Raw genomic sequence first — 24,765 nt, forward strand, 5'->3', positions numbered from 1 at the left:
TCTGTCCTGAGGGAAACACAGGGCCCACCAATCATATGAGCAGGCCAAGGAACTTCCCTTTGGCCTCAGGTACCAGTCAGACTGTGCACATGGACACTGGTTTAATCAGGAAGTAAGAGGATGGGGGGAAAAAGGGAAAACAACCCCCTGGATGTGTGTCCTGGAACAGGGGAAGGCTGCTGGGGGTTTGGCCTCGGGCCTCAGTTTGCCACACACTGTCTGGCTTAGCTGGAGAGGCCCATACGGTCCAGAAAAGGAGCTCACTGTTTTACACACACACACACACAATTTATTAAATGAAAAGTAGTCTAAATTTACTACTAGAGAGAGAGAGCGTGTGTGTCTGAAGTTGCTGTCTTGAACTGAACCTCACTGGTTCTGATTCAGCGGGTTCTTTGTCCCAGTCGATTCTCTGTGGTACAATTCAAGTCAAGACTCAAGAACTTTAGTTTACTCTCATTACTGGCTCCAGACGTTGGACGCCGCAAACCAAATCTAAACCACAGCAAGGCCCTGGTCGACAACAAAATACCAGGTCTTTTATTAAATAAAAAAAACAGGACACAAACAGAGCCGCTACACGTTAACACAACGTTACAACGAAACCGAGCTGACGACATGAAATGGCTGGTTCATCTGAAGTTTGGTAAAAGAATCCTTTATTAATTAAGTTACAGCAGCACAGAGGACAGAACAGATATATCGTTAATGTTAATATACACAACACACATCTAAAAACAAGCTAGGCTAACTAGCGTGATAGCTAACGCAGCTAAGGTTTCAAGAGTTAAGTTTAAAGAATGTATTTTGTAACTGCAGCTTTAACAGAGGCTTTAAAGTGTTTAAAGAAATGAAAAAAGGTCCTCGGTGTCCAAAAGAAACTGTTTTGACATTTACTTAAAACAATACAATATCAAAAAACCCCAAAACACTTTAAATGTTCAGGATCATTCTGTGCTTCCGAGAACTGTGTGTTTCCCATTTATCTTAAAAAAAACAATTTTTCTGGAAAATAAACACACAGAAAAAGCCAATTAAGAACTCTCTCTCTCTCTCTTCCCCACCATCACCTCCTTCACTCACTCCCATCACATCACATCCAGTGGCACAAGGACAGAACGCTGATGTCTGATTCACTGAGGTGCATGGCTCTCCCTGACAGAGCCCTGACTCCAAAAGCATTGCAGATAGTTTGCGTATCCTTTCGTTTGTTCCTAAAAGCCCAATTGTGTTACGTTTACGCAACTCACAACACAGGTGCCTTTCATTTAGCCCCGTCTTTATCTGCAGCGCGGAGCTGTAAATATTTGCGCTGGCTTTGAGTGAATATTCAAATTTGGCTCCTCTCAAATGAAGCGCCGTTAAATAAATGATCTTTCTGATTGTGCCCAGCGTCTCTGAGAAAACACATTTCCTTTTTCTTACCTTTGTACTTCAGATCAGATCTCAAAAGCCAGCGTTTTCATCCGAAATGACATGGGTTTTCTAATCAGCGGAAATGAACGGCTCTTGTCTCCCGTCCCTCCACAAACCCGTCCCGTTCCTCTTCAGAGGCCCGCGCCTAATTTTCTCCTGAAGTGCTGGAGAATTTGTGAGGAGCACAAGGCAAATAGAGACACAGTGGAAAGAAGACGAGCATCAGATGAGTGATGGGGGATCTGCAGGCCGCGTGGGGGAAACGGAAGACTTCAAGAGTGCTTTGGAAGATGAAATGCAATAATCTGAAGAGCATATTCGGGTAGTCGTCCTTTGGTCCCTGTTAGCATTGAAGTGTAGAGTTGCTTCTTTTTTCCCACCTTAACCTCACTGTTCCAAAGTTATCTGTGACAGTTAATCTTGTGTGTGTGTGTGTGTGTGTGTGTGTAGACTGGCAGGGTAAGGTTAACTGTCTCCCATCGTGAAATAGGGTCTTAGCAATGTTGAGATAAAGATATGAAAGGGGGCCTGTGGATTGGCGGAGGGTCGGGACACAGTCAGTCGCTGGGGAGCACAGGGGCATGTATCGGAAAAGCTCTCTGAAAACAGTCGCAGTGCCTCAAATAATCAGAGAGAGATGAAGAGATAATGAACGCAGACCAGACAAACATATTTAGGCAGGTTTCCCTCTTGTTCTGCTTCAGGAAAAAACACTGAGTGAGTAAAGGGGTTTAACCCTTTGAAGACTCTGTTACTGCAGACAGTAACACAATCTTCAAGCCACTGTCCTTTCCTTTTAAAACATTTCTTCTGACAATCACAACTGTGCGATTAATGATGGATGAGCTCCAAGCAGCACAGAGAGAATGACTTTTGTCTTTTGTCTTTGGACACAAAACTAGTGACATGACGTCAGCTCTGCTCAGGAATAACGATTATTAGAATGACGTTTCCGTGCCTCTCCTCCATAAAGACACTAAAGCCCTGCTGGGAGTGGAGGAGTCTCTCAGGGGGGCTGTGATTAAAGCGTCCACGTCTCATTGAAGCACGCGGCAGCCTCTAGGAACCCTTTGACGTGGACTCTCATGCTGCCCGCCATTGGTGGGTTCCTTATGGCCGGCTTTAGGAAATATAAACTATTTAATATCATTTATATATAACCCTATAAGCTAGTCAAATTTCAAATGAAACTCACGCCACCGTATCTGCGTCACACACAAGAGCCATGCTACCTGCACAGTGCTCGTGCTAACAGTAAAACAGAATTCAAAGGCTGCCATCCCACCTTTTGGAGGAGCTCAGAGTGAGAAAAGTGTTGCTGTTTTCATCAGAGCAAACAGGAGTGAGATGACTGAGTTCACATTTAGGAATTTATATTTTGTCACAAACTCAGTAGGGTTACAAACACCCGGTTTCCTACTCGCTGTCTGTGAGGAGTGTGGTGTGTTCTCTCTGTGTCTGCTTGGGTTTCCTCCAGGTGACTGTCTGTGAGGAGTGTGGTGTGTTCTCCCTGTGTCTGCGTGGGTTTCCTCTGGGTGACTGTCTGTAAGGAGTGTGGTGTGTTCTCCCTGTGTCTGCGTGGGTTTCCTCCGGGTGACTGTCTGTAAGGAGTGTGGTGTGTTCTCCCTGTGTCTGCGTGGGTTTCCTCTGGGTGACTGTCTGTGAGGAGTGTGGTGTGTTCTCCCTGTGTCTGTGTGGGTTTCCTCCTGGTGACTGTCTGTGAGGAGTGTGGTGTGTTCTCCCTGTGTCTGCGTGTGTTTCCTCCGGGTGACTGTCTGTGAAGAGTGTGGTGTGTTCTCCCTGTGTCTGCGTGGGTTTCCTCCGGGTGACTGTCTGTGAAGAGTGTGGTGTGTTCTCCCACGCTGGCACATGAGTTTGGTAGCACACGTTGATAGGTGGATTGGCGACTCAAAAGTGTCAGTAGGTGTGAGTGAATGTGTGAGTGTGTGTCGCCCTGTGGAGGACTGGCGCCCCTTAAAATGATTCTGTGGCTTTCAGGGGGGTCCAGATGTTTAAATAATTTTGGTGATTCCACTGTCACTCATTCTGCAACTGGACTATTGGAAACTGCAAGTGGAGAGTGGCTTTAATTGATGTTGATTATTTTAGTGGAGGACATTGTGATATCCCACCCTCTGTTGTTGTATAGGTTTCCTAATTCTGGACTCACACAAAAGGCAGGGGTTCGTAAGGGAGGGCGGCTGGATGTGCAGACACAAACCTGTGGATGCAGTATATAATTTGTAATCCATTATGGATTCTTAAAACATTCTGTAATTCATTGTGCAGTTACCTTTAAACAGTACAGCACACGGCAAATCAGCTGGAGACTAAACGCCTAAAGGGTTTAAAAAGAACAGACTTCGTGTCACTCCCCTGCTCTCTCGGTGCAGACAGGGCGTGTGGAGTGTGGGAATGGCCGGTTTCCTATGGTTTCCTGTGTGTGTCTGGGGGAATGGAGAGTGACAGCAGGGAGTGGTGACTGGGGTCTCCCGGGGGTCGCCTCAGCAGCGCTGATAAAGACTCTCTCTCAGTCTGCCGTCTGGGAGGGATGCTTTTTAAACACAAACATATACAGCACACATCCTCCCCTCAATCACACGCTTCTCCTTCTCTCATCCCCCTCTCTTTGACTCCCGCTCACTCTCGCTCGCTCGCTGTCATTATTCCTGTCATTATTCCTTCCTTTTGATGTGGGCCTTCTTGGCTCTCTTTAGCTTGCATTACTCCTGTTATCTGCGGCTCTCTTTCTGTCTCTCCGCACCCCCTCCTCTCTGGAGAGCTCCTAGCCAGACCTTCATTGCTGAAGGAATCTCTGATGTGATCATGCTGCTTTGGACTTCAGATTACGCTGGCAATCTTCCCTAAGTAAAATGGACTTTTCTCTTTTTTTTCCGTCCTCAGAAAGTCCATTTGGTCCATGTCTCTGAATTACAGCGCAACCCAATACTCTGTGATGCATCAAATACAAAAACCGACAATGGGATTTCCCATCCCACTCATATTAAGTAAAAACATTGCTCGGTATTATGAGATTAGATATACTAGCGCAAGCTCACTCACATAAGATCACAGGCAGTAATAGATTTATCCGGCGTCCGACACCACACTCAATCTCGCTGTTAGCCCTCACGCTAAGGAGTGCCATGTGTAGTAGCATGCACTCAGAAAAACAAGCCTGCACTTGCCTAGTGGAGTCTCGCGGATCGAGGAAACCTAACAAGTTCTGCCGAATCCCCTGCTCCGGCGCTCCCTCGGCCCTGCGTCTCTGTCTCTGATGTGCTTCCTGATTGCTGATGGCCATTTTTACCTCTTTTTCTTCCCCCACTTAATCTTTGATTGTGATGCACTTCTGTTGTTTGCGGCTGACAAAGGCTGAGATTCTCCCCCGCTCCGAGTCTGACAGCGCAGGGGAAGTCGCCTCATTTTCAAACAATGAGGAGACTGTACAGTTGAGGCGGCTCATTACAGACCATTGAGTAGATGAATTACTCCTGATGGCACACTGGAAATAAACTGCTCTTTATCTGCTCGCTTCCCAACCACGGACCTCTCTCGTCACTGACATGTTTTTTTTATATTATTTTCCAGGAATCTGAGAAAAGAGGGCTGATGGAGAAAATCCATATGGTTCAAGAAATAGTGCTCACGGTCCAGAACGTTCTAGATGAAGTAGCATGCATTGGAGAAAGAGTGAAGAAGTAAGTGCTGAACTTTCTACCTGTCGTTCGGTTCCACATAATTGGCCGCCACCTCAAGCGTGGCTAGTGCGCCACAATAGACTTTCCCCTTGGCTTTGGACCAATAAAACAGCTTTGAACCACTGTGGTTTGTGAGGAATCCACTATTTATTTCCCTTTTATACAAATATACCCCTAAAACTGGCTGTGATCACAGGTTGAGTAGAAATAAATTGACATTTACGGCATTTACGCTTGTATCCAGAGTGGCTTAGCGTTCTGAAGGAGACAGAGGTAGGCAGCTGTGGTGTTGGGAGTCTTGTCCACGGAGCCTCACAGGTGTTAGTGTGATTTGCTGAGGGAGGAGTCTGTGCTGTTTCTTCACTTGCCCCACCTCCTTTTTCCTGGCAGGTGAAGGGGATTGAATCACTGAGCTTCTGGCCCACGCCAACTCCTCTAGAAATTAGGCCAGGGCTGCCCTTAATCACACAAATAAATGACGATGAACTGAACCAAAGCCTTGTTTACCAGTTCAAAATATGCACAGCTAAATGTATAGTCACTGCAGCCATTTTAGACCATCCAGATGTTTATACATCAGTAAACGTAGGTAGTAAAGGTAAGCTAGCTTCCTTCAAAGCTAAGGAAACTAATCTTAAATATCTGTGTTTATTCATAGCACCTTCAACTGGTCAGTGCCTTTCCTGTCCTTCCTGGCCTGTGTGCTTCTCTTCGTCTCCACGGCTGCACTCTACTACGTCCCTTTGCGCTACATTGTCTTATTATGGGGTAAGTTGGCAAGCGCTTCCAGCGGCTTCATACGGATTGACACTGTCACTCTGTCTCAATTTCAGGAAACATTAACACATTAGTGTCACTCATGATTCCAGCAGCCGTTGCTCACTGGCAACAGACTGAGGGTATTTGAATAGTCATCCGTTTAACTGCGCTGCCAAAGCTAGCAGATCAGACTTGTGAAACCGATCTACTGTCAGTGAGTCTGCGGGGTGGGGAGTGCAGCTGTACCCTTCTTGAAAGAGACCCTGTGTGTGCCCCCGAGGTACGACTATGAGATAACATTACACACCTGTGATGAGTGCTTTTCCCAGTGTATGCCCTGAACCTGCAAGACATCTGGAATTTCATAATCAAAAAGGAGAGTTAGGAGAGTTAGTCCAGCCTTAAATCATTGAAAAAGATGTAATATATTCATCACTAATTCAATGTTTTTATACAGAGTATTAAAGATGAATGTAACGTTATCGTCCCTGTATTTGCTCAGTAGGGAAACTAAAACACAGAACCTCTAGTGCCTACAGCTGGGTGGTGGGTTCTCTCACTTCATAGGACTTTCAGAGCAAGTTTAATCACCAGGCACGTTCGCAGAGATAGCTTCATCTTATTCGATTAAAGTTTGGTAGCGAAGGTGTGATTTTTACCAGAGAGTGAAGACTAAGGTTGTGTCCCAAACCACATAGTAGCACCCAAATAATGTAAGAAAATGCATGCATTCATTTAATATGTGGAATAATGAAGAATGGGCGGCACGGTGGTGCAGCAGGTAGGTGTCGCAGTCACTCAACTCCAGGGACCTGGAGGTTGTGGGTTGGATTCCCGCTCTGGGTGACTGTCTGTGAGGAGTGTGGTGTGTTCTCCCACGCTCCAAAAACACACCTTGGTAGGTGGATTGGCGACTCAAACACTCAAAAAAAAATCATTCTTTCAACCAACTTAATTTAATTGTGGAGTTTCAACATGAAAATATCTTTTTGGAACCACACAAAACACTTGAGTGAAAACAAGACAACTAGATTTGGCCAATCCAACTCCATGTTCACCTAAACCAATTAAATTAATTCAGTGTAACTTATTTAAACTAGGTTTTCTCCACGTGCATATATTGTCTTTAGATAACTTTATTGTGGACAGTGGTTCCATCTAATTTGATTATGTTACTACAACACAGAATACTGAAGTTAAAATGACATTTAAATGTAAAGCCTGTGATAACACTTAATTACATGTAGCAAATGCACAAAGCTGTATTTGGAGAAATTATACAAATTTGATGTCAATACAAAAGACATTTTTAAACAACCTGCTGCTAAAAGTGGTCACAAAATGCAATAATCAGTATTAAATCAGGAGTACTTGAAGTCCGTTCATTACGTAACCTTATAAAAATGTGAACAATGCAGATAGAGCTTCACATGCATATTCATTTGCTAAGCTTTACATAGTACGGCCGATTCGTTCAAATTCATATCAGCATCACAATTTGAATGTGCACATTTTTTAAATCAATGTTTGCATTTAAAATAAAGCTTGTACAATATGCTAATATATAATATTGCATGTAGGAGACCAAAAGCAAACTTAATTGTCCACTGGGGTCATTTCCCCGACAGGAATTAAGCAAAGTTCTGGACTACACAGCACTTTTAACTGTGATTTCCCACTGAAAGGAAGGTGTAGTCCAGGACCTGTGTGGGATTCCAAACCATTACATTTAGTATTTAAGTCAGAAACATGGATTATAATAATTATTGGAGAAGGCGGCACTGTGGCGCAGCAGGTAGTGTTGCAATCACACTAGCTCCAGGATCCTGGTGACTGTGGGTGGAGTTTGGTGTGTTCTCCCTGTGTCCTTGTGGGTTTCCTCCCACAGTCCAAAAACACACGTTGGTAAGTGGATTGACGACTCAAGTGTCAATAGGTATGAGTGTGTGTCGTGCTGTGAAGGACTGACGCCCCCCTCCAGGGTGTTTTTCTGCCAATGCACACAATGATTTCAGGTAGGCTCCGGACACACTGTGACCCTGCACTGGATAAGGGTTACAGCCAATGAATAAATGGAACATGAGAGGGGAAAAAAGGCTAACTTCTGGAGAGCAGAAGGGTTGAATAATATAGGACATGATCTAAATGATAAACTAAATCATACATAAACATATAATTATATCTATCAGCACTTGCATACATGCTGTAACAATCAGAATGTTTCCAAGCTTTCATTCATTGTCTGTAAGCACTTATCCAGTCCAGGGTCGAAGTGGGTCTAGAGCCTACCTGGAATCACTGGGTGCAAGGCGAGAACACACCCTGGAGGGGGCATCAGTCCTTCACACACACACTGAGATCGATGGACAGTTTTTGGACCGTGGGAGGAAGCCCAGTCTGTGACTGCAACACTATCTGCTGCCCCCTAATCAGAAATCAAATTCACAAAATGTTTAACAATACAGCATAGGTTTACATATAAAACATTTGAATTGTAACATACCATTAACACAGTTGGAAAAAACTCCCAGAATCAAAAAGCATCCAGTCATCATGACCTCACCATTCAGTTCACAGAACAGCTTGGTTTTCAGTGCTTGTGCTTTGTGAGAGTGTTTGTTAGCATCCAGTTCCAGAAACACTTTTGATTCCAAAAACCATCTTAACTTGGGTGGGGAACACTGCAATGGCAAGGGACACACTGCCCAGGCCTTCTAGAACAACTCCACCTTCAATAACCACTCCGATCTCCACAGGCAGGTCTGCAATTTCAGCTCCCTCAACTCAGATCGCATAGATCCCTCAAGACATTCTGCTCAATTCCCCGTTGATCTGCAGGAACATCAGCATCCTACAGTAGAAGAAAAAACGCATTTATTAACCCCTTACAGAAATTATCTGCATTCATCCCATCCATATTAGAGAACATGCACACACAAAAACAGCAGTGGGCTACCAACCATCTTTCTATCTTGCTCTTGGTGCTTCTCGGACAAGTGGAGGAGGATGAGGATGGAGCCACTCAAAGAAAAGAAGCACCTAGAAGAGCTCTGCGGACCACTGGAACCCAGCTCTAGCTGCAGTCAGCAGCAATAACCCGAGAGCATGGTTACACCCAGCAGGAGCAGCTCACTGGCACAGAGCAGTTAGCCGTGGCTTAGAGCACAGTGCTTGCTGCTAATGCTGGGACTCACTGCACACTGGACCCCCTGCTCCTCATCTTTCTAATTTCTGTCTGCAGCCGAAAGTGTCACATGGTTCTTTGGGGCTCTCCGAGGAATAAGGCATGGTGCCTGTGCCACTTTGCCCTACACCCAGAGTGTAGGTGGGCCTCACTCAGCTGTACATTTTAGCCTAAGTTTAATAAACATGATTCTTCCCTCACCTCCGTACGTCACTGTAACCACACCACCCCCAAATGCACTTGGCGCAAACATATCATTTTTTTTAAATACTTGGCCCCACACAATTTGACAATTTACACGCATAGAGCTATCAACCATGACACTTCAGTATTTCAACACATTTACTCACCATACACTCCTGAAAGACATCGTCCGGCTCTTCATTCAAGTACACATACAAAGCACGAAGCAAACATTCCCTTTTGACTTCAGTGCTGTCCCTCTAAAGATGGGAGAAGTAACCCATTAACACAATACATGGAATGATCACTGGATTAGGAACACCTACCTTGTATCAAAACTCACTGCCCATTCTCTCAGCTCCACTGACCACACAGGAGCACTGAGTTCTACAACAATATTGTAGTCTATCTGCGTATAATAGTGTCTAATTGTATCATCAGTCTCAGAAACACCATCTTGCTTCTCTTCAATTTCAACAGCAGGCTCCTGTAACCTCTGAGAGATGGGAATCACACAGTTTAAAATCACTTAATGCATGTCGAGCATGCTCTCTGTTTTTATGGGACTTAAATATTTCACTGACATTTGACTGAAAATCACAACCAGAGTACATACAACAAGATGACCAAAATACTTCCCATAATGGTTCTCAAAAACAAACAAAGCACCCTTTATAATGAAAAAAAAACAAACCAAAAAAACTTAATAATTAAATGTGTAAATTAATGTATAACTATTTTAAAGACAAATACAGCTCTTTATATGGAGTACAATTAAAGAGAATGAAAGGGTGGGGGTCATAACTGAGTTATTACAGTATAAATAAAAGTGTTTATAGAGGGTGAAACGAAAAAGCAGCTCTCACTCAAATGTTAAAATGGGGAAAAAAAGAACATAATTACCACTGAACTGGGCCAAATCCTACTGCAACTAAACACCGAAAACCTGTGAACAGAACGGAAACAATAAATAAGCAACAATTTTTATCATAATTATTAAAATGTATATTTCTAAAATAAGGGTTTCAACAACAATTGTATATCACCCAACACCGTTCAAATGACAATTTTCAAAGACAACGGTCACAGTTTGGTGTGCCCAGGTCTCTAATACTCACCCAACAGCGAACTTGCTTTGCGTTTGGGACGTGCACGTAATAGTGATGGGAATTTCAGCTCTTTCGGCTCCTAAATGGCTCTTTGTTTTACCACTTATTTCCACTGGTACAGAACAATATTACCTACATTTTACATGACTATATGGACAAAATATTACTGTTCAATATTAAAAATAATAAATAGTGTTGCAATGGCCAATTGTTTTTATGGTTGTCTTGTAATAACTCACTGATTGCACTCACACATTCAATTGTATAAATAACTGGATTTTATATAACTGGAAATAACTTAATAAAAATCACTTGTAAACTCTGAAATATAGTCAATGGAACCCAAAAGGTAGGTATTACAAAATAACTTATTAAATGAAATAATCATCCATTTCTGATTAATAAAATAAACAAATACAGTGGAACCTCTACTTACGAACACCTCTACTAATGAACTTTCCAAGGTATGAACCAGGCATTTGAATATTTTTAGCCTCCACCAACGAACCGTGAACGCCTACTCTCCATTATTCCACACACCCTCCACCTCCCGTCATACAGCCAGTGCCTGTGTTACTCCTCCAGCCAGTCGTTTATTACTGTTTCCACTGTATTTCTCTTTTATTTGTAGTAAGGCTACATGTATTTTTTTTTTACTAATTTGAGAGTGTTGTAAACACATATCAGTGCAAAAAGGGTGACTTTCGGGGTGGGGGCTGGAAAAAAATAATGCTTTTCCATTATTTTAAATGGGGAAAATTTACTCGAGAAACGAACTTTTCTACTTACCGGGTCACGGAACGGATCAAGTTCGTAAGTAGAGGTTCCACTGTATTCTGCAAAGTGCAAAACAGCAGCATTCAATGGTAGTGATTGGAAGGCAAATTGGCATTCAGGAAAACCAAGTGTCTCAGCTCGGAGGGTTGGAGCTTGCTTGTTGTTCTCTGATTGGTTGAATGACAAGCCTTAGAAAAAAATGGCTCGGTCTTAGACGGGAACCGGCTCTCATCGTTCACTTACAAGAGCCTGCTCTTTGAACCGGTTCGTTCGCGACCGACACATCACTAGCACGTAAACGCCAAACGGAAGCAAGTCAATTAGCCGCATTACATGTCCGTGCTTTGACGAGAGAATCCCACATTTCCTACCCTAACTACACCAACTCTAAAGACATGTAAGGCTTCAAGAATGTTGAAGGGAACTGCAGAATAACGTTAATATATAAACATCCTCGTAGACATACCTGCCGTACAGCGCTAGCATTTGCATTGATTATTTTTTAAAAATATATAACACACGCAACAATTGAATGTTAATATTACTCAAGAACAGAATAATAAGAATCAATATCATAAGATAAACATCTCCGTTATCCTGTATTTAGATGGATGAAAGTGGATTTTGTAAAGTGATTACATACCTGAGACGCCATTGGAGAACAACAACCGCGGTGTTAAAATGTTTTGTCGTCGCTTCTGTTGCGTCATATCCGGCTTCGCTTTGAATAGTTTCAATGAACGCAAATGAATTAAGTTGTGGTTACAAGAAATAATCAAGTAGTGCAAAATGAGTGGGAGTTGAGTTAAAGAAACATTATGAATGTATGTTTATATGCAACTTAATTAATATGTGTCATATAAGCATGTTTCATTTATGGTAAACTAACAACCACCCAAAACCCTTTTTTTGAGTGAATGTGTGTGTGTGTCTGTGTTGTGCCCTGTGAAGGACTGGCGCCACCTCCAGAACAACGACTACGTAGAGTTAACGAGCCTCAAAGACATTTCTATTCATCTGTGTGTGAGAGGTGTCACTCAGTCGGTGGGCTGCAGCTGTGGGCTAACTGCAGTTATTAATACATTCTCATTTGTGCAGGTGTTACCAAATTTGCCAAGAAGCTCCTCCAGCCTCATGCCATTGACAATAATGAACTTCTGGATTTCCTCAAGAGGGTGCCCTCTGATGTTCAAAAGGTAAGGGTTGAGTTTTACATAGAGACAGACCGAGGGAGGGGTGAGTAGGGGGTTGGAATTCCCTTAAGACGGTCCTGTTGTTTGCTCTGCTAGAATTCCCAAGTGCTGCCAGGAACATTTCCTCAGGCTTTGTTTGATTTTAACAGAGTCACATTTTTAAAGGACAGCCCCCGTCTCCACGATTATTACGCACCGTGTCTGGGTGGAGTGGCCCTGCTGTCGGAAGGGGGTCCTCTCTGATCTCCTCAGCCATTCCACTTCAGCTTTGTGTGCCTGTGTGTATAGAACAGTGGAATACGGGAGCGTAAATGGGTGGTAGGTAGCATTCCTAGTCACTTGAAGTTGTGGAGGTAAAGAAGAGGTCACATCACAGGTCGGCACAAAGGTGGCCTATTGTGCACAGTGGTACTACCTTGTTTGATTATTAGAAAATATTTGGTGCTTTCTAATTGATTAATACACTAAACACACAGAGGTAATGTTTGGTGAACACTGACACACACATTCACCTCCTCAACCAGCAGCATTACTGTTTTGGCCATGGTTACCATGGTTACGGGGTGGGGCTACAGTAGTAATGTAGACCCAAAATGGCGGATATGCTAGCTGTGTAGCACAGAGTTGTCTATAACACAGCCCATAGGTTGGATTAGAGGGTACACATCTTCTGCAGTGTCTTCCCACAGTATTTGTTTGGAGAGTTAGCTGTTTTTTAGCTAATTGCACCAGAATGTTTCATGTCGACGGTTTTCTGGCCCTACCTTTTTTTTTGCAAAGTGATACAAACTGCAGCAAACTGCAAATCTGCATCTGACTGTGGCTTTTAAAGAGAATCAGAGCCACACCGAGTTTGTCAGTTGCTGAAGAGCTGTAGTCGAGGCAAGTGGGAAAACAAAAAAAGAAAAAAGGGAACCGCTAAATTTCCAGGAACTGGAGTGTCTTTTCAAGACTGGATGAAGCGCCTTGCTTTTGAACACCGCACTTGAATAGAAGGAATGAAAAAGCAGCTATGAATTGTAATTTCATACAAAATATCAGAGAACACTCCAGCGCTATACCACAGAAACGTTATTAATGTATTACACGGGATCAGTGGGTGCTCTCTCCATCGCTGAATACACTCGCAAAGAATTAGAGGAAGGGGAAGACGGCCCGAGTGCAAATTGAGTACAAAAATCTGTACTCCAAGTTTGTCGTTTTTAAACCTCCATCTCCAAACCGACATGAACCGCCCAAATAAACAGCGCATTACAAAAGCTCAAATTGACTCCTGTCTCGCAGTTTTTGAAATGACTTGGCAATTAGTGCCTGAGCAGTTCTTCAAAAGCAAAGCCTCAAAACTGGACTTCTGACGGCAGCTCCTCTGTCCTAAAATAAGAAGCATCTGTCAGTTCTGAGGCCGGTTTCATGTTCTGATGCAGCCGCCGCCGTCTTTGTTCCCTCTCTCTCCATCTCTCTGCTCCCATAATCACGGCCTGGTAATTAGCGTGTGCTCCGCTACCTTACCACACACTACCGGGTTATTGTTTTGTAGGAGGAAACAAGAAAAGCAGTTTCATCACTTTCATGCGTGTGCCCTATCTTCTGAACTGTGATTCTTTGTCTTCTCCTCCTCTCTGAATGCTGCACACTGGACATACTGTGAGTATAGACCAGCAGGAGGGGCAGGTTCCTCACAAGATGGAGTGTCTTCATGTAAGAATCCAGAGTCAGTTCCCTTACATTTCTTTAGTCCCTTATTATTCGGTTAGCTATTGTCCTGTAATGCAGACATGTTCTCCTCCTTTTCCACAAAGGAACACAGTTCTGAAAACTCAGTGACCTGCTTTGGTTAAAATACCACAACAGCAGTGTCCTTCCCTTGTCTGAACAGCCCTGTTCCTTTAAATGATAATGAGCAGTGGAGCGAGGAGCAGAAGCTCTGGTTTTTAGTCGTTTTCGCTCTGTTATCTTTCTTCTCCGTTCTCGTTTTCTCTGTTTTTACTCAGTTTAACTTCGTCTTTGCGCTCTCAAATAAACACGGGTCCAGCGCTGTGATTGGACAGACTCAGACGAGGGGGCGGGGCCATTCTAAACTCTCTACACTTGACGTCAGAAGCAGAATTAGAACGACTCGTTTCATCCTGTGTGTTCAGACTTGGACACACAAGACTTGGTGTTTCTTGTTTCACAGTGTGTGAGTTGGTGGGCTGCAGCTATACACATTAACGCACGTACACTGTTCTGTTTAAAGAGTGAGAAATCAAAATCTCTGTTGTACAAATGCTGACTAATTTAGATAGCAATCTGCTGCTACTGTCACTGACTCATTATACATATATTTTGTTTAAATTATCTGTGTTTATTACATATGCTTCATGATCTTGGACTGAGAACATCGTATCATTACCTTTCATGGTCTCACTTTCTGGAATGAGAGAAAAAAACTAAGCAAAATGAACTAAACCTAAATGATACTTCTATAAAACTATTATGCAAGTTTTGTCGATACGAACAAAGATTACTCAGAGAAACTAACCCCTAAGGGAAGAACTATCAGACTCTCAGCACTTTGCCTGTAGGCACTGCAGATGCCTAGCTTTTACCATGTGGAGACAGTGAACACTGCATGTCTGAATGTGTGCTTAACTAGATTAGTGTCTCTGTGTGGGTATGTAACGGGAACCTGCGGCGAGTGTTTGTGACGCAGGCAGTGAAAGCTCGCTGGAGCGGTGTTTAAAGGAGGCGGCGGGGCAGGGGTCGGAGGGGAAGGTCCCCCCCTGATGAAAGGGAAAAGCGAGCTGCGTGTTCACTGAGACCAGAAGAAGAGCGTGATCATCCATAACCGTAGAGCCCAGAGCGGTCGGAGCAGCCCAGACGCAAACTCCTGCCCACGAGCAGCTATAATTAGTCCAGCACAAAAAGTTTCCCCGAGAAGGACACAACTCAGAGGCTTAAGACGACCTTATGGCAGAGCCACTCAAGCAGCACACATCTGCATATAGTTTGTCTAGTGGCGCTGGCGCTGGAGATGTTGGAAGGGAAGGATATAGAGGGGTATTTGCCGCTGCTTCGGTGAGGAACCCTTGACTTTTCAAATCCTTCCTCCCTGTGATTAATCCCCTCTGCTCCTGTGTTTAAAAAATGATTCATTACAGGCGTGCCCGCCTCTGCTTTCCCCCTGCAACCGGCTCTCCTCAGGGGAGCCATTACTGTGCGCCGGGCCCCAGCTCAGATTACCTGCCTCCCACCAAAGCACTGTTTGTTTTTACAGGTGCAGTACAGCGAGCTGAGAGTGGCTGCTGTCCCGAGCTTGCAGAAGAAGAAACGTTAGCGACGGAGCCCTGGCAGAGATGCTCTCTCTCTCCGAATCAGAGTCAGGCTCTGGAGCCGAATATACCCTCCACCTGCCTCCTAGGGCGGTCAAGTGGCCTTTCCCCTAACCCTCGCACTCCCACAGACTTCACCTACACCTTGTGGTGTCACTGCTGCCTGGTGCTGTGTTTGTGTGTGTCTGTTTGGGTGTGTTTTATAACAGAAGGTAGGATCCTCACCGGCTAGGGCCCTATGCTCTATAAAGAAAGTGCCTATGCAGTTTTAATATATATTTTACATTTTCATAATGTATAGTGTGTCTCTTATTACATCACAACAACCATATTTCAGATTCAGAACTTCCATATTGGTCATTTAATTCAACAGGAATATTGCAAACATCCTGTGGTAACTTTACAGCGAAGAACAAACATGACACAATATTACTTACCTACTCCACAGGTCTGGGAGCCATCACCTTCACGATCTGAAATGGTGAAACGCTTGTGAATGTCAGTTAAATTTAATATACGACTATGTAAATAAGCTTATAATCTTTCTGTATTAATAACTATTAAGCATTACAGCTCATATATTCTTATATTTTACTTCTATCTATGTTTTAAGTCAGTTGTATCCTGTGAAAAGATGCTCTATATATATATAATAAAAAAATGCTGGCGCTACCTAATGGTTTGACTTCTTGAGTGTGTTTTTTCGCACTGCTTACGTCCTTCAGCGCTCCATTAGCTGTGGAGGATCCTTTCTGTGTGTAAACACAGTGGTGCGTGTGGAGCCCGTGTGATTAGCCGGCCCACCCCTGCTTTAGTGAAGGACTGTGGCCGCGGCTGCACCCCGCTCGGCGAGAATCACATCAAAGACCCCCGCGTGTCCAGAGCAGCAGGCTAATGCACTGCTTTTGTTGTTCTATCACAATAACAAGGTCCAGATGAGAGAGCTCATCTCTCCCGCACACAGGGATAGGAGGAGAGAGAGAGAGAGAAAGAATATGCTCTCCATTGCCTGCACTTAGCGTCTCCCATTTTCATTAAAATCACCTCCAGTGCCTAATGGCTCTCTAGCAGCCCCATCACTCTGTAGTGTTGTTCTCGGTGATGGAGCCCCAAGTACAGTAAATGGAGCTTCCCTGCCTCATCAACTTATTTATTCATATTACACACACATTCCCGTCCCTCCTCCATCCGAGGGCCTTTTTAAATAAAAAAAGCAACATTTTCAAAAGTGTTGCAACTTGAATCGCGCAATAGAAAGCATTGATATGCAATTATTATAATTAAATGATGATCAGTTTATTAATCATCGTTGTACACTGAGAGTACTCCCTCTCTCTCTGGTTTTAAGGATATATTAATTAAGAATTTCCACATGGTCCCAATCCCAAAGGGAACTTCAACCGGAACGCTGAAGGAATCATCAAAGTGGAGAGGAGTGGGCAACTTTTTCTAAGTTCTTTCCCTTGGTCTTTTTCTCCTAGAGTGAGGTAAATAAGGGAGCAGTCGCTCTGTAAAAATAGCCTGTGCAGAGCAGAGTCATGTCTGGCTCTTGTCGTACAGAAGAGTGGTGCACCCAGCTTAGGGAGTTAGTTCTATCTGATTGGAGCTTTGAGTATCACCCAACCACCACCCGCAACAAACCCCCCCCCTCCCCACCATCACCTCCTCTCTATCCTTCTTTCTCTCTAGTTCTTTCCCTTTCCCTCCCCTCCTCTGCAGTTTGCTCGCCGGTGAAAGAGCACTGGGTGGGTGCGGCGTGAAGAGTTTGATTGGCTCCGGGGGACCCGCCGGAGCCCCGGGCGATCTCTTTTGACAGTCTGATAGAGACATCACGGCGCTCTCCCAGGAGCTGCCACCAGGGGTCCGTTTCAAAGTGAGGGGGAGTGGAGGTGACCTGCAGCCCCTTCAGACGAGAAGGAATCCCACACACACAAGCTTCCAGCCTCTCTGCCTATACCAACTCCACTGGGGCCTGAAGAGAAGGAGAACCGCTCGCTAAAGGACACCCAATCAGGCGCCGGCAAGAGGTGAAACCAATTAAACAATGCTAGCAGAGAAGGGCTAGTCATTGGGTTAGCGATTTGAAAGCTTTGCCTTTAACTTAAAGTGACTGTGAAGTGTTTTTTTTATTATTTTGCCGCAGGAGATGCAAGTTTTAAAAAGATTGGCTCAGTGATGTGCAGGGATTGAAAAGCTGCCAGTTACCGTTCCTATAGAAAAAGGGATTCGTCGGATGATCAATTTTATAATAAAGGACTTTATTTTAGTGCTAACTCAACGTGGCTAAGTGGCATTAGCATCTACTAGCTCTAATTGTCAACGTATAACCTCAGCAGTATTGAAAAATAAGCTAACGTGCTAATGCACAGTTATCGGGAAGGTGCAAATATCATCTGCAGCGATCATTAGCAGTGCTTTTGCTCTTCAGCTTCCAAGTCAAACATAGTGGTTTTCCATAGCTCATTTCCCCCAGTCAGCAGCAGCAGACGGGATTTAAGGACACCGCTCCTGCCGTGGCCACATGCTCTCGCTATTGTATACACATAATCATATTTAAGAAATTATTTATCAATTTATGTCCAACCCTTGGGATGCGGATCCTAAATCTCTACAGGAGACTAAGCAGACAATATGGTCCCCGAAAGCATTTCAAATCCCTGGATGTTTCACAAGCTCACTAATGAACATTTCAACCACGCAGCAGTTAACACGGCTTGTATCATCCCTCTCTCTTTCGCTGTTGTTGTGCTCGGCGTGGTACTGATGTCTTCATCAGCCTGTCAGGACGGATGCGCCTGCAGCTGTAGCAGGTCCCTCAAGAGCCTGTCGCACTCCTTGTTTCCATGGTAGTCCTTCAGGCAGCACCACGGGCAGGCTGTGCGCAAGGACCCCTACAAATTGTTTATTTATTTATTTTATATATATATATATATTTCTGTGTTTTGTGGCCCCTGAAGCAAGCGTCAAATCACAGCACCCCAGTGTGAGAGAATCTGCCGCATCACTACTTCTGAGGGTCTCCGGCTTTTTCCCGTTCCAGGAGCGCTGCCAGTCGGAGCTCATTTTAATAAGCAAGCCACTGCTTAGCACCTACTCTTCAATTACTGCAGCTGGAGTGCTTTCATTAAGGCACGCTGACCCTCCCTCGCCATGTTCCCAGGGACGAAGCAGAGGCAAATGCTTCCTGTTGCCTTACAGGTGTCACATCGTTTTGGGTTTCATCTGTTTTTCCCAGGTAGTCTGCGAGAACACAAAGCACACCGCGGAGATTAGAGTGGCGAGGCTGCTCCAGACTGCAGAGGTCAGGGCTGAGTCTGGGGGAGAAGCGTGACACCAGAGAGGTGGAGGGGCTCGCCTGGAATCAGCCGCTAATGAGAGACAAATGACAGTCTCGATTGGTTTCTCAACACCTTGGGATTGGGGCACAGGTGTAGCTGCCATTACCCGAGCTGCCACACTGGGAATACCGCTGCAGCCGAGGGCTGGGCCGTGCTGACGCTTCGGTATTCGCAATTCTGTATCACCAAGTTTCACACATTCAGCGCGGTATCACTGTCACATTCAAGTTTCAAAATCTGAAAAATTCAGAACCAAAGGACCACGTCACTGACCTCAAAACGAGGACACGAAGCCGCTTGTGGAACAGTCCCTAAACGCGAGGGAGTACTTGAAAACAGCGGCCATTGTGGTGCAAATCCATGTACGTGAGTGAGTGAGACAATTGTCATTAAAAGAATATGAATGAATAATGAAGTATTAAAACTCTATGTTCAAGTTCGCTAAGATCAAAATCACCATTTATAAATCGTCTAAACCCAAACTCACACATACTTTTGGATACAATATTACCCCCAAGAACAGAACAAATCCATCACAGTCCTCTGCAGCACTTTTTTCTGATGGAGCTCAGAACAAACGCAGCGCCCAATAAACTCTTCACTTCCTGTTTTCACACTGCTTCATTTTTAAGTTGTTTTTTTAGTTTTTTCTTTTCATTTTTTTAAATACTACACAACAGTTACAATAAATTGACACAATTGTAGGAGAATCAAACATTTCACATATTACACTTTAAAATATATTTGTACACGTAATAAATGAATGAGTGAGTATTTACGTGTGAGTGAGTGAATACGCAGGTGAGTTAAAAACAACAAAATCCAGAAAACTGTTGTGAAATAAGTGTGAATCTGAAATCATAAAAACCTGCTCCCTCCGTGGGTTTCTGACGGCAGCGGTGTTAAGGTGGAACTCTGAACTAAGTGCTGTGTTTGATGATAGCTGTGGGCAGGAGAGGAGGGGGAGCCTGATGTAACATTTTCCCTGTCCACTGGTGTGTGTCGATGAAGCAAGTGGGCAAAGCTCATTATGTTTGAAAGGAAGGTCACGGGAGACGTGTTTATGCTGACGAACTGAGACCTGAACTTACACTCTCGGAAAGGTGTGATTTCAGATTGAATATATGCGAATCTATAAATCAATAATGCGGTGTGACAGCGGTGTAGAGGATGTAATGCCACACTCAAACACAACACCAAGAAATAGAAGTGTGGGAACGAAGAATGTTTCTCTGTTACCATCAGCCTGCGCCGTATGTAGATGAGGGGCGACCAGACTGAGCTTGGAATAAAGGTGAAGATCAGTATTGAGCATCAGGGTGAAAATATTAATGAGGTAATGAGAAATCAAGACGGCAGATCAGCCCACGTAAAAAGCGGGCTCGGATTTCAGAAGCCGTAGTTTGTGAGTTATTTATACAGAGGGCGTATCGCGCTCATTGACACCCAGCCACAATTTCCTGCAATACATCAAGTGCGGAGGGGTAGCCTTTAAGAGCTTAAATTAAATCATTGGCCTTTAAAAGCATCTCTCTGAGGGGTCCGCCCGCATTAATAAATTCGTCTGATTCGGCTTTAATATTATTCCGAGAGCATTAGAATGAAATGAACAGCTGGGATGGTGGCCAGTCTCGCGGGGTGGGGGTTGGTGAAGCGTCGGCCAGGGCCGGGAGGGGTGCGTCGCGTGTACGGGCAAGGGCGGGCAGGTGTGTGAGCCGCCCGGGCCGAGAGGTCCCTGCCTTTACAGGTGCAGCCGTGACAGGCTCAGCTCCAGGAGCGGGAAAGGCCAGGCTTTAGATGAAAGGAGGCAGAGGAGAGCGACTGACCGGCGTGGAAACAATGTCACCCCGTCCAAATGGCTGTGGCAGACAAGCTCGCCGTGCTGATAAGAAGCAGCAAGGGAATGTGTCTCTTCCTCTCTCTCGTCCTGCTTTATCAGTGCAGGGGAATGTGTTAAACATGTTAACAAGAAAGGACCGTCCTCTCAGAACCAGGGAACAACAACAATCTGGAAAAAACATAATAATAATAATAATAATATATATATATATTAATAACGTAGGAACTATTCCTCCTTTCTAATTTCCCTTTATCTCCAAACAAACTGCCTCGAGGAAGCACCTTGAGGGTGTTCCCTCCTTTTTTTTAATAATAAGAACCAACAGCACTGATATGAAGATGGAAACAAAAAAAGCAGTGCCAAACCTTTGTTAACTATCAATTGTTGTCTGAATGGTCCGCGTTTAGCGTGTGCGCACTCCGTCAGGCAACAATACACAGTATAATTTAATAGCATATTTCATTTTAATTAACAGTGATATAACGCAGTGCGACTCGCAGCCTCCCGAGGCCAGAGCACAATATTTGGTTTGATGAATCTGCCGGAGCTCCTCTCAGTCCCCACTCTCACCCCTGGGACTCGGGTATCATTAGAGACGAGCACAGAGCTGCTTTTTGTCTCTCAGAAAGAGAGATTAAAACACACACACACACAAACGCACACACAAAAACGGTCCACAGTGAGTGGGTGACTGGAGAAGTGTTCAATATTAATGGCCTTTCATCAAGGACACAATTAGGACACCTCTATTTGACACCTTCTATAGTATGCGGATGGGATGAATATGTATAGCCAGTCGCTAGGAATGAGCAACAGCCGCGCTTTAAAAAAAAAAAAGAAATGACAACGTGAAATCCTGGGGACAGCAGTTAGAGGAGTGAGGAGGTGCGCGAAATGACAATCAAGGCCTGATAGATTTTGATCTGCTGAGAATTTCAAAGAGGCGAGAGAGTTAAAACTCCATCACAAGCCCCACTTCATAACACAGAGCCTAGGGCAAGTGGTACGCAAACACGCATTAGCATATGCATATGTAGGATTGTGTTTGAAACTCCCTCAGCCTTTACTCTGGGAGAAATGAGCACACACACTCAGGCACACACACACCATATGTTACAGTCCACGTTCTAGAACCGTTTATGCAGTACATCTGCTAGAACCCTTTTGACCTAATGTCAATACAAAATAAAGCCGGCCCCGATTCACACCTGCTGTTTCTAATTCTCCACGTTTATAAATGTAACCACAATACGGATGTTCAATAATGCTCTTCATTACGCCGCAGCTTGTCATTACATGATGTCCCCGAATCAAGTGGATGCAACGCGATCAGAGGATCAGAGCGGTCATCATCTGTCGCCACTGATAATGCAGGCATGCTCGGGGCCTAGTCGTCCTCCATCACTCTCATTAACAAGACCTGCTAATTACGGCCCACACGAACTCTTCCCTAGATCCAAAGCACGCCACCGCGCTCATCCTAAATGAACATACTACCGATGGAGGGGAGAGAGGGAGGGAGGGAGGGTTGGGGGAGGGGTGTGGGGGGGCACTATAATTGCATGAAAAAGCTCCAGACTTAGATTAATTAGATATGGTCTTGCAGTGTACCCACTTTGCTCTATGATCATGGCTTCAAGCGCCCAGTGGCGGAGATGCTAAAACACTGTTTGTTTTACTCGTGGAGTGCGCGGTGTCAGCCACCAGGGCCCAATTAGCCAGCGACTGAAGCCTGCAGTAGGTTCTCCGCTTTAGTTCTGACAGTAGGGAGAGGCTTCCCAACTGACCGCTCCACTGGAACCCCAGCCATAGCTCCACTGGTTTCCACGCCACTAATTCATAGCAGGAAAAAGTTTCAGAGACAGGTGGAGCAAGGTGGAGGACGGTGTGTTCACTACACCAAGGCTGTGAGGATAATAACTGGACTGGCTATTTAACAGAACATGAAGTACAGCTCAGATGTCAGATATACTTTACTCTGCAGGGAATAGCATTGGACTGTGGGTGTGAAGTAGGGCGGCTACTTCCACAACAACGAAGAGCACATCACACTTCAAAATGGAGGACACTGTCGTGGAAACAAGGATAACTTAAAGCAGCCTCTTCACCCTGTCGTCAGGGGTGGCATTAAAAATATTCGGACTTTGCTGACATAAAAATACAAACAATATTTATAAAATTTACAGTTTATTAATAAACTCCAGCTACGACGTTGTAAATAAATTGGAGCTGGACCTGACTATTTTCATCTCCACGGCATTTACAACCAGTGGCATGGTTTAGTTCGTCTGGGGAAGGTTTATTTTCACTTTGTTGATCAGGGGTGACATGCATTAACTCAAATGGCCTTGCCTTTCTCCTCGCCTCTCTCCGCTACTCACCTCACTCCTCGCCTCACTCCACTACTCCCCTCAATCCTCACCTCACTCCTCTACTTGCCTCAATCCTCACCTCACGCCGGTACTCCCCTCAATCCTCGCTCCTCTCCTCCCCTCACGCCGCTACTCCCCTCAATCCTCGCTCCTCTACTCACCTCACTCCTCTCCTCGCTTCACGCCGCTACTCACCTCAATCCTCGCTCCTCGCCTCATTCCACTACTCCCCTCAATCCTCACCTCACTCCTCTACTTGCCTCAATCCTCACTCCTCTCCTCACCTTACGCCGCTACTCCCCTCAATCCTCGCTCCTCTACTCCCCTCAATCCTCACCTCACTCCTCTACTTGCCTCAATCCTCACTCCTCTCCTCACACCGCTACTCCCCTCAATCCTCGCTCCTCTACTCGCCTCAATCCTCACCTCACTCCTCTACTTGCCTCAATCCTCACTCCTCTCCTCGCCTCACTCCTCACTTCACTACTCGTCTCACTCCTCACCTCACTCCTCTATTTGCCTCAATCCTCACTCCTCACTTCACTCTTTGACTCAATCCTCGCCTCACTCCTCACTTCACTACTCGCTCCTCTACTCACCTCACTCCTTGCCTCACTCCTCGCCTCCCTCGCGCTCCAGCTCCAGTCAGAATATTCCAAGAAATAAAGAATAATTTGAAGAATAAAGCCTGTGAAAAAACTTAGTGAAATAAATGCCTGACCTTATTCTGACCTTATCTCTCTAAAAATTCTTGATTGAGAGAAGTCAGTATTTTCTTTATCAGTGGACGCTGGGTTTGCCTTGTGAGAGGACACAATGGACGCATCCAAAAACGCATTTTATTCCCAAGCAAATGATATAATACACGTCCTATTGATCTGGTGTTGTCACAATTTTATTTTCAAGAATGAATTAAAAGAAATTCAGCAATGTTTTTTTATCTCTGAGCTGCTTTAGCTTTTCTCCAAGAGGTAGATGACACAGCTGTTTTAATGATCACACAAATCTAGCGCCTGCCTCATGGACAGTGGCTCTTATGTGTGCTGCTGTGTTTGTTGTCTGAGTATCATACATGTACGATGGGCTTCATCTAGTTATGTTAAGCTCAGAGTACGCCGAATTGTTCTGGGACCGGATTCACAAAAGAAGAAGAATCTTAAGATAAACACTAAGAGGTTCATGAGAATTAATGAAATGCAAAACAAGATTTTTTCTTAAGCCACTCTTCATTGTTTATATCTTTTCTTCTGTGGACAATTTGTGGTGAAGACTGTAATTTTACAGTTCATAAACACAGTAATGTAGGTAAATAAGAAGTAGCACACAACGTCACCTACGTCAGTCCAGGAACAAGCTTCACACCAAGCTTTACATGAACCAAGAATAAGAGCCACCTACAGCCGCAGTGTTTCAACTATAAAAGAGATGATATTTCTCACACTGGGTGAAACTCAACAGCACTTAGGCCAAAAAAAGTTGTATTTAAACAGCAGCATTATCTAATACAGAGCCAAACCGATGCCATCAATGGGCTACCATAAGCAACACCCTGCTACTGAATACCTCCAGCTCCACGACGTCA

At 44.5% G+C, this 24,765-nt stretch overlaps 1 protein-coding gene across 5 annotated transcripts in view; it reads left to right on the forward strand.

The window, feature by feature from the left end:
- mctp2a (multiple C2 domains, transmembrane 2a) overlaps window positions 1–16,085 on the forward strand; it is a 70,303-nt gene extending 54,218 nt beyond the window's left edge. For all 5 annotated transcript variants that reach the window (XM_066684619.1, XM_066684618.1, XM_066684615.1 and 2 more), the window contains exons 20-23: window positions 5,008–5,117; window positions 5,776–5,885; window positions 12,228–12,325; window positions 15,579–16,085. In XM_066684619.1, coding sequence (XP_066540716.1) covers window positions 5,008–5,117; window positions 5,776–5,885; window positions 12,228–12,325; window positions 15,579–15,638 — 378 coding nt within the window. In that variant the 3' untranslated portion in view covers window positions 15,639–16,085. The remainder of the gene's footprint in view (window positions 1–5,007; window positions 5,118–5,775; window positions 5,886–12,227; window positions 12,326–15,578) is intronic.
- The last annotated feature ends 8,680 nt before the right edge of the window (window positions 16,086–24,765 follow it).

The sequence above is a fragment of the Hoplias malabaricus genome, chromosome 11 (assembly GCF_029633855.1).
Source record: "Hoplias malabaricus isolate fHopMal1 chromosome 11, fHopMal1.hap1, whole genome shotgun sequence".
In the NCBI taxonomy this organism is placed as follows: domain Eukaryota; kingdom Metazoa; phylum Chordata; class Actinopteri; order Characiformes; family Erythrinidae; genus Hoplias; species Hoplias malabaricus.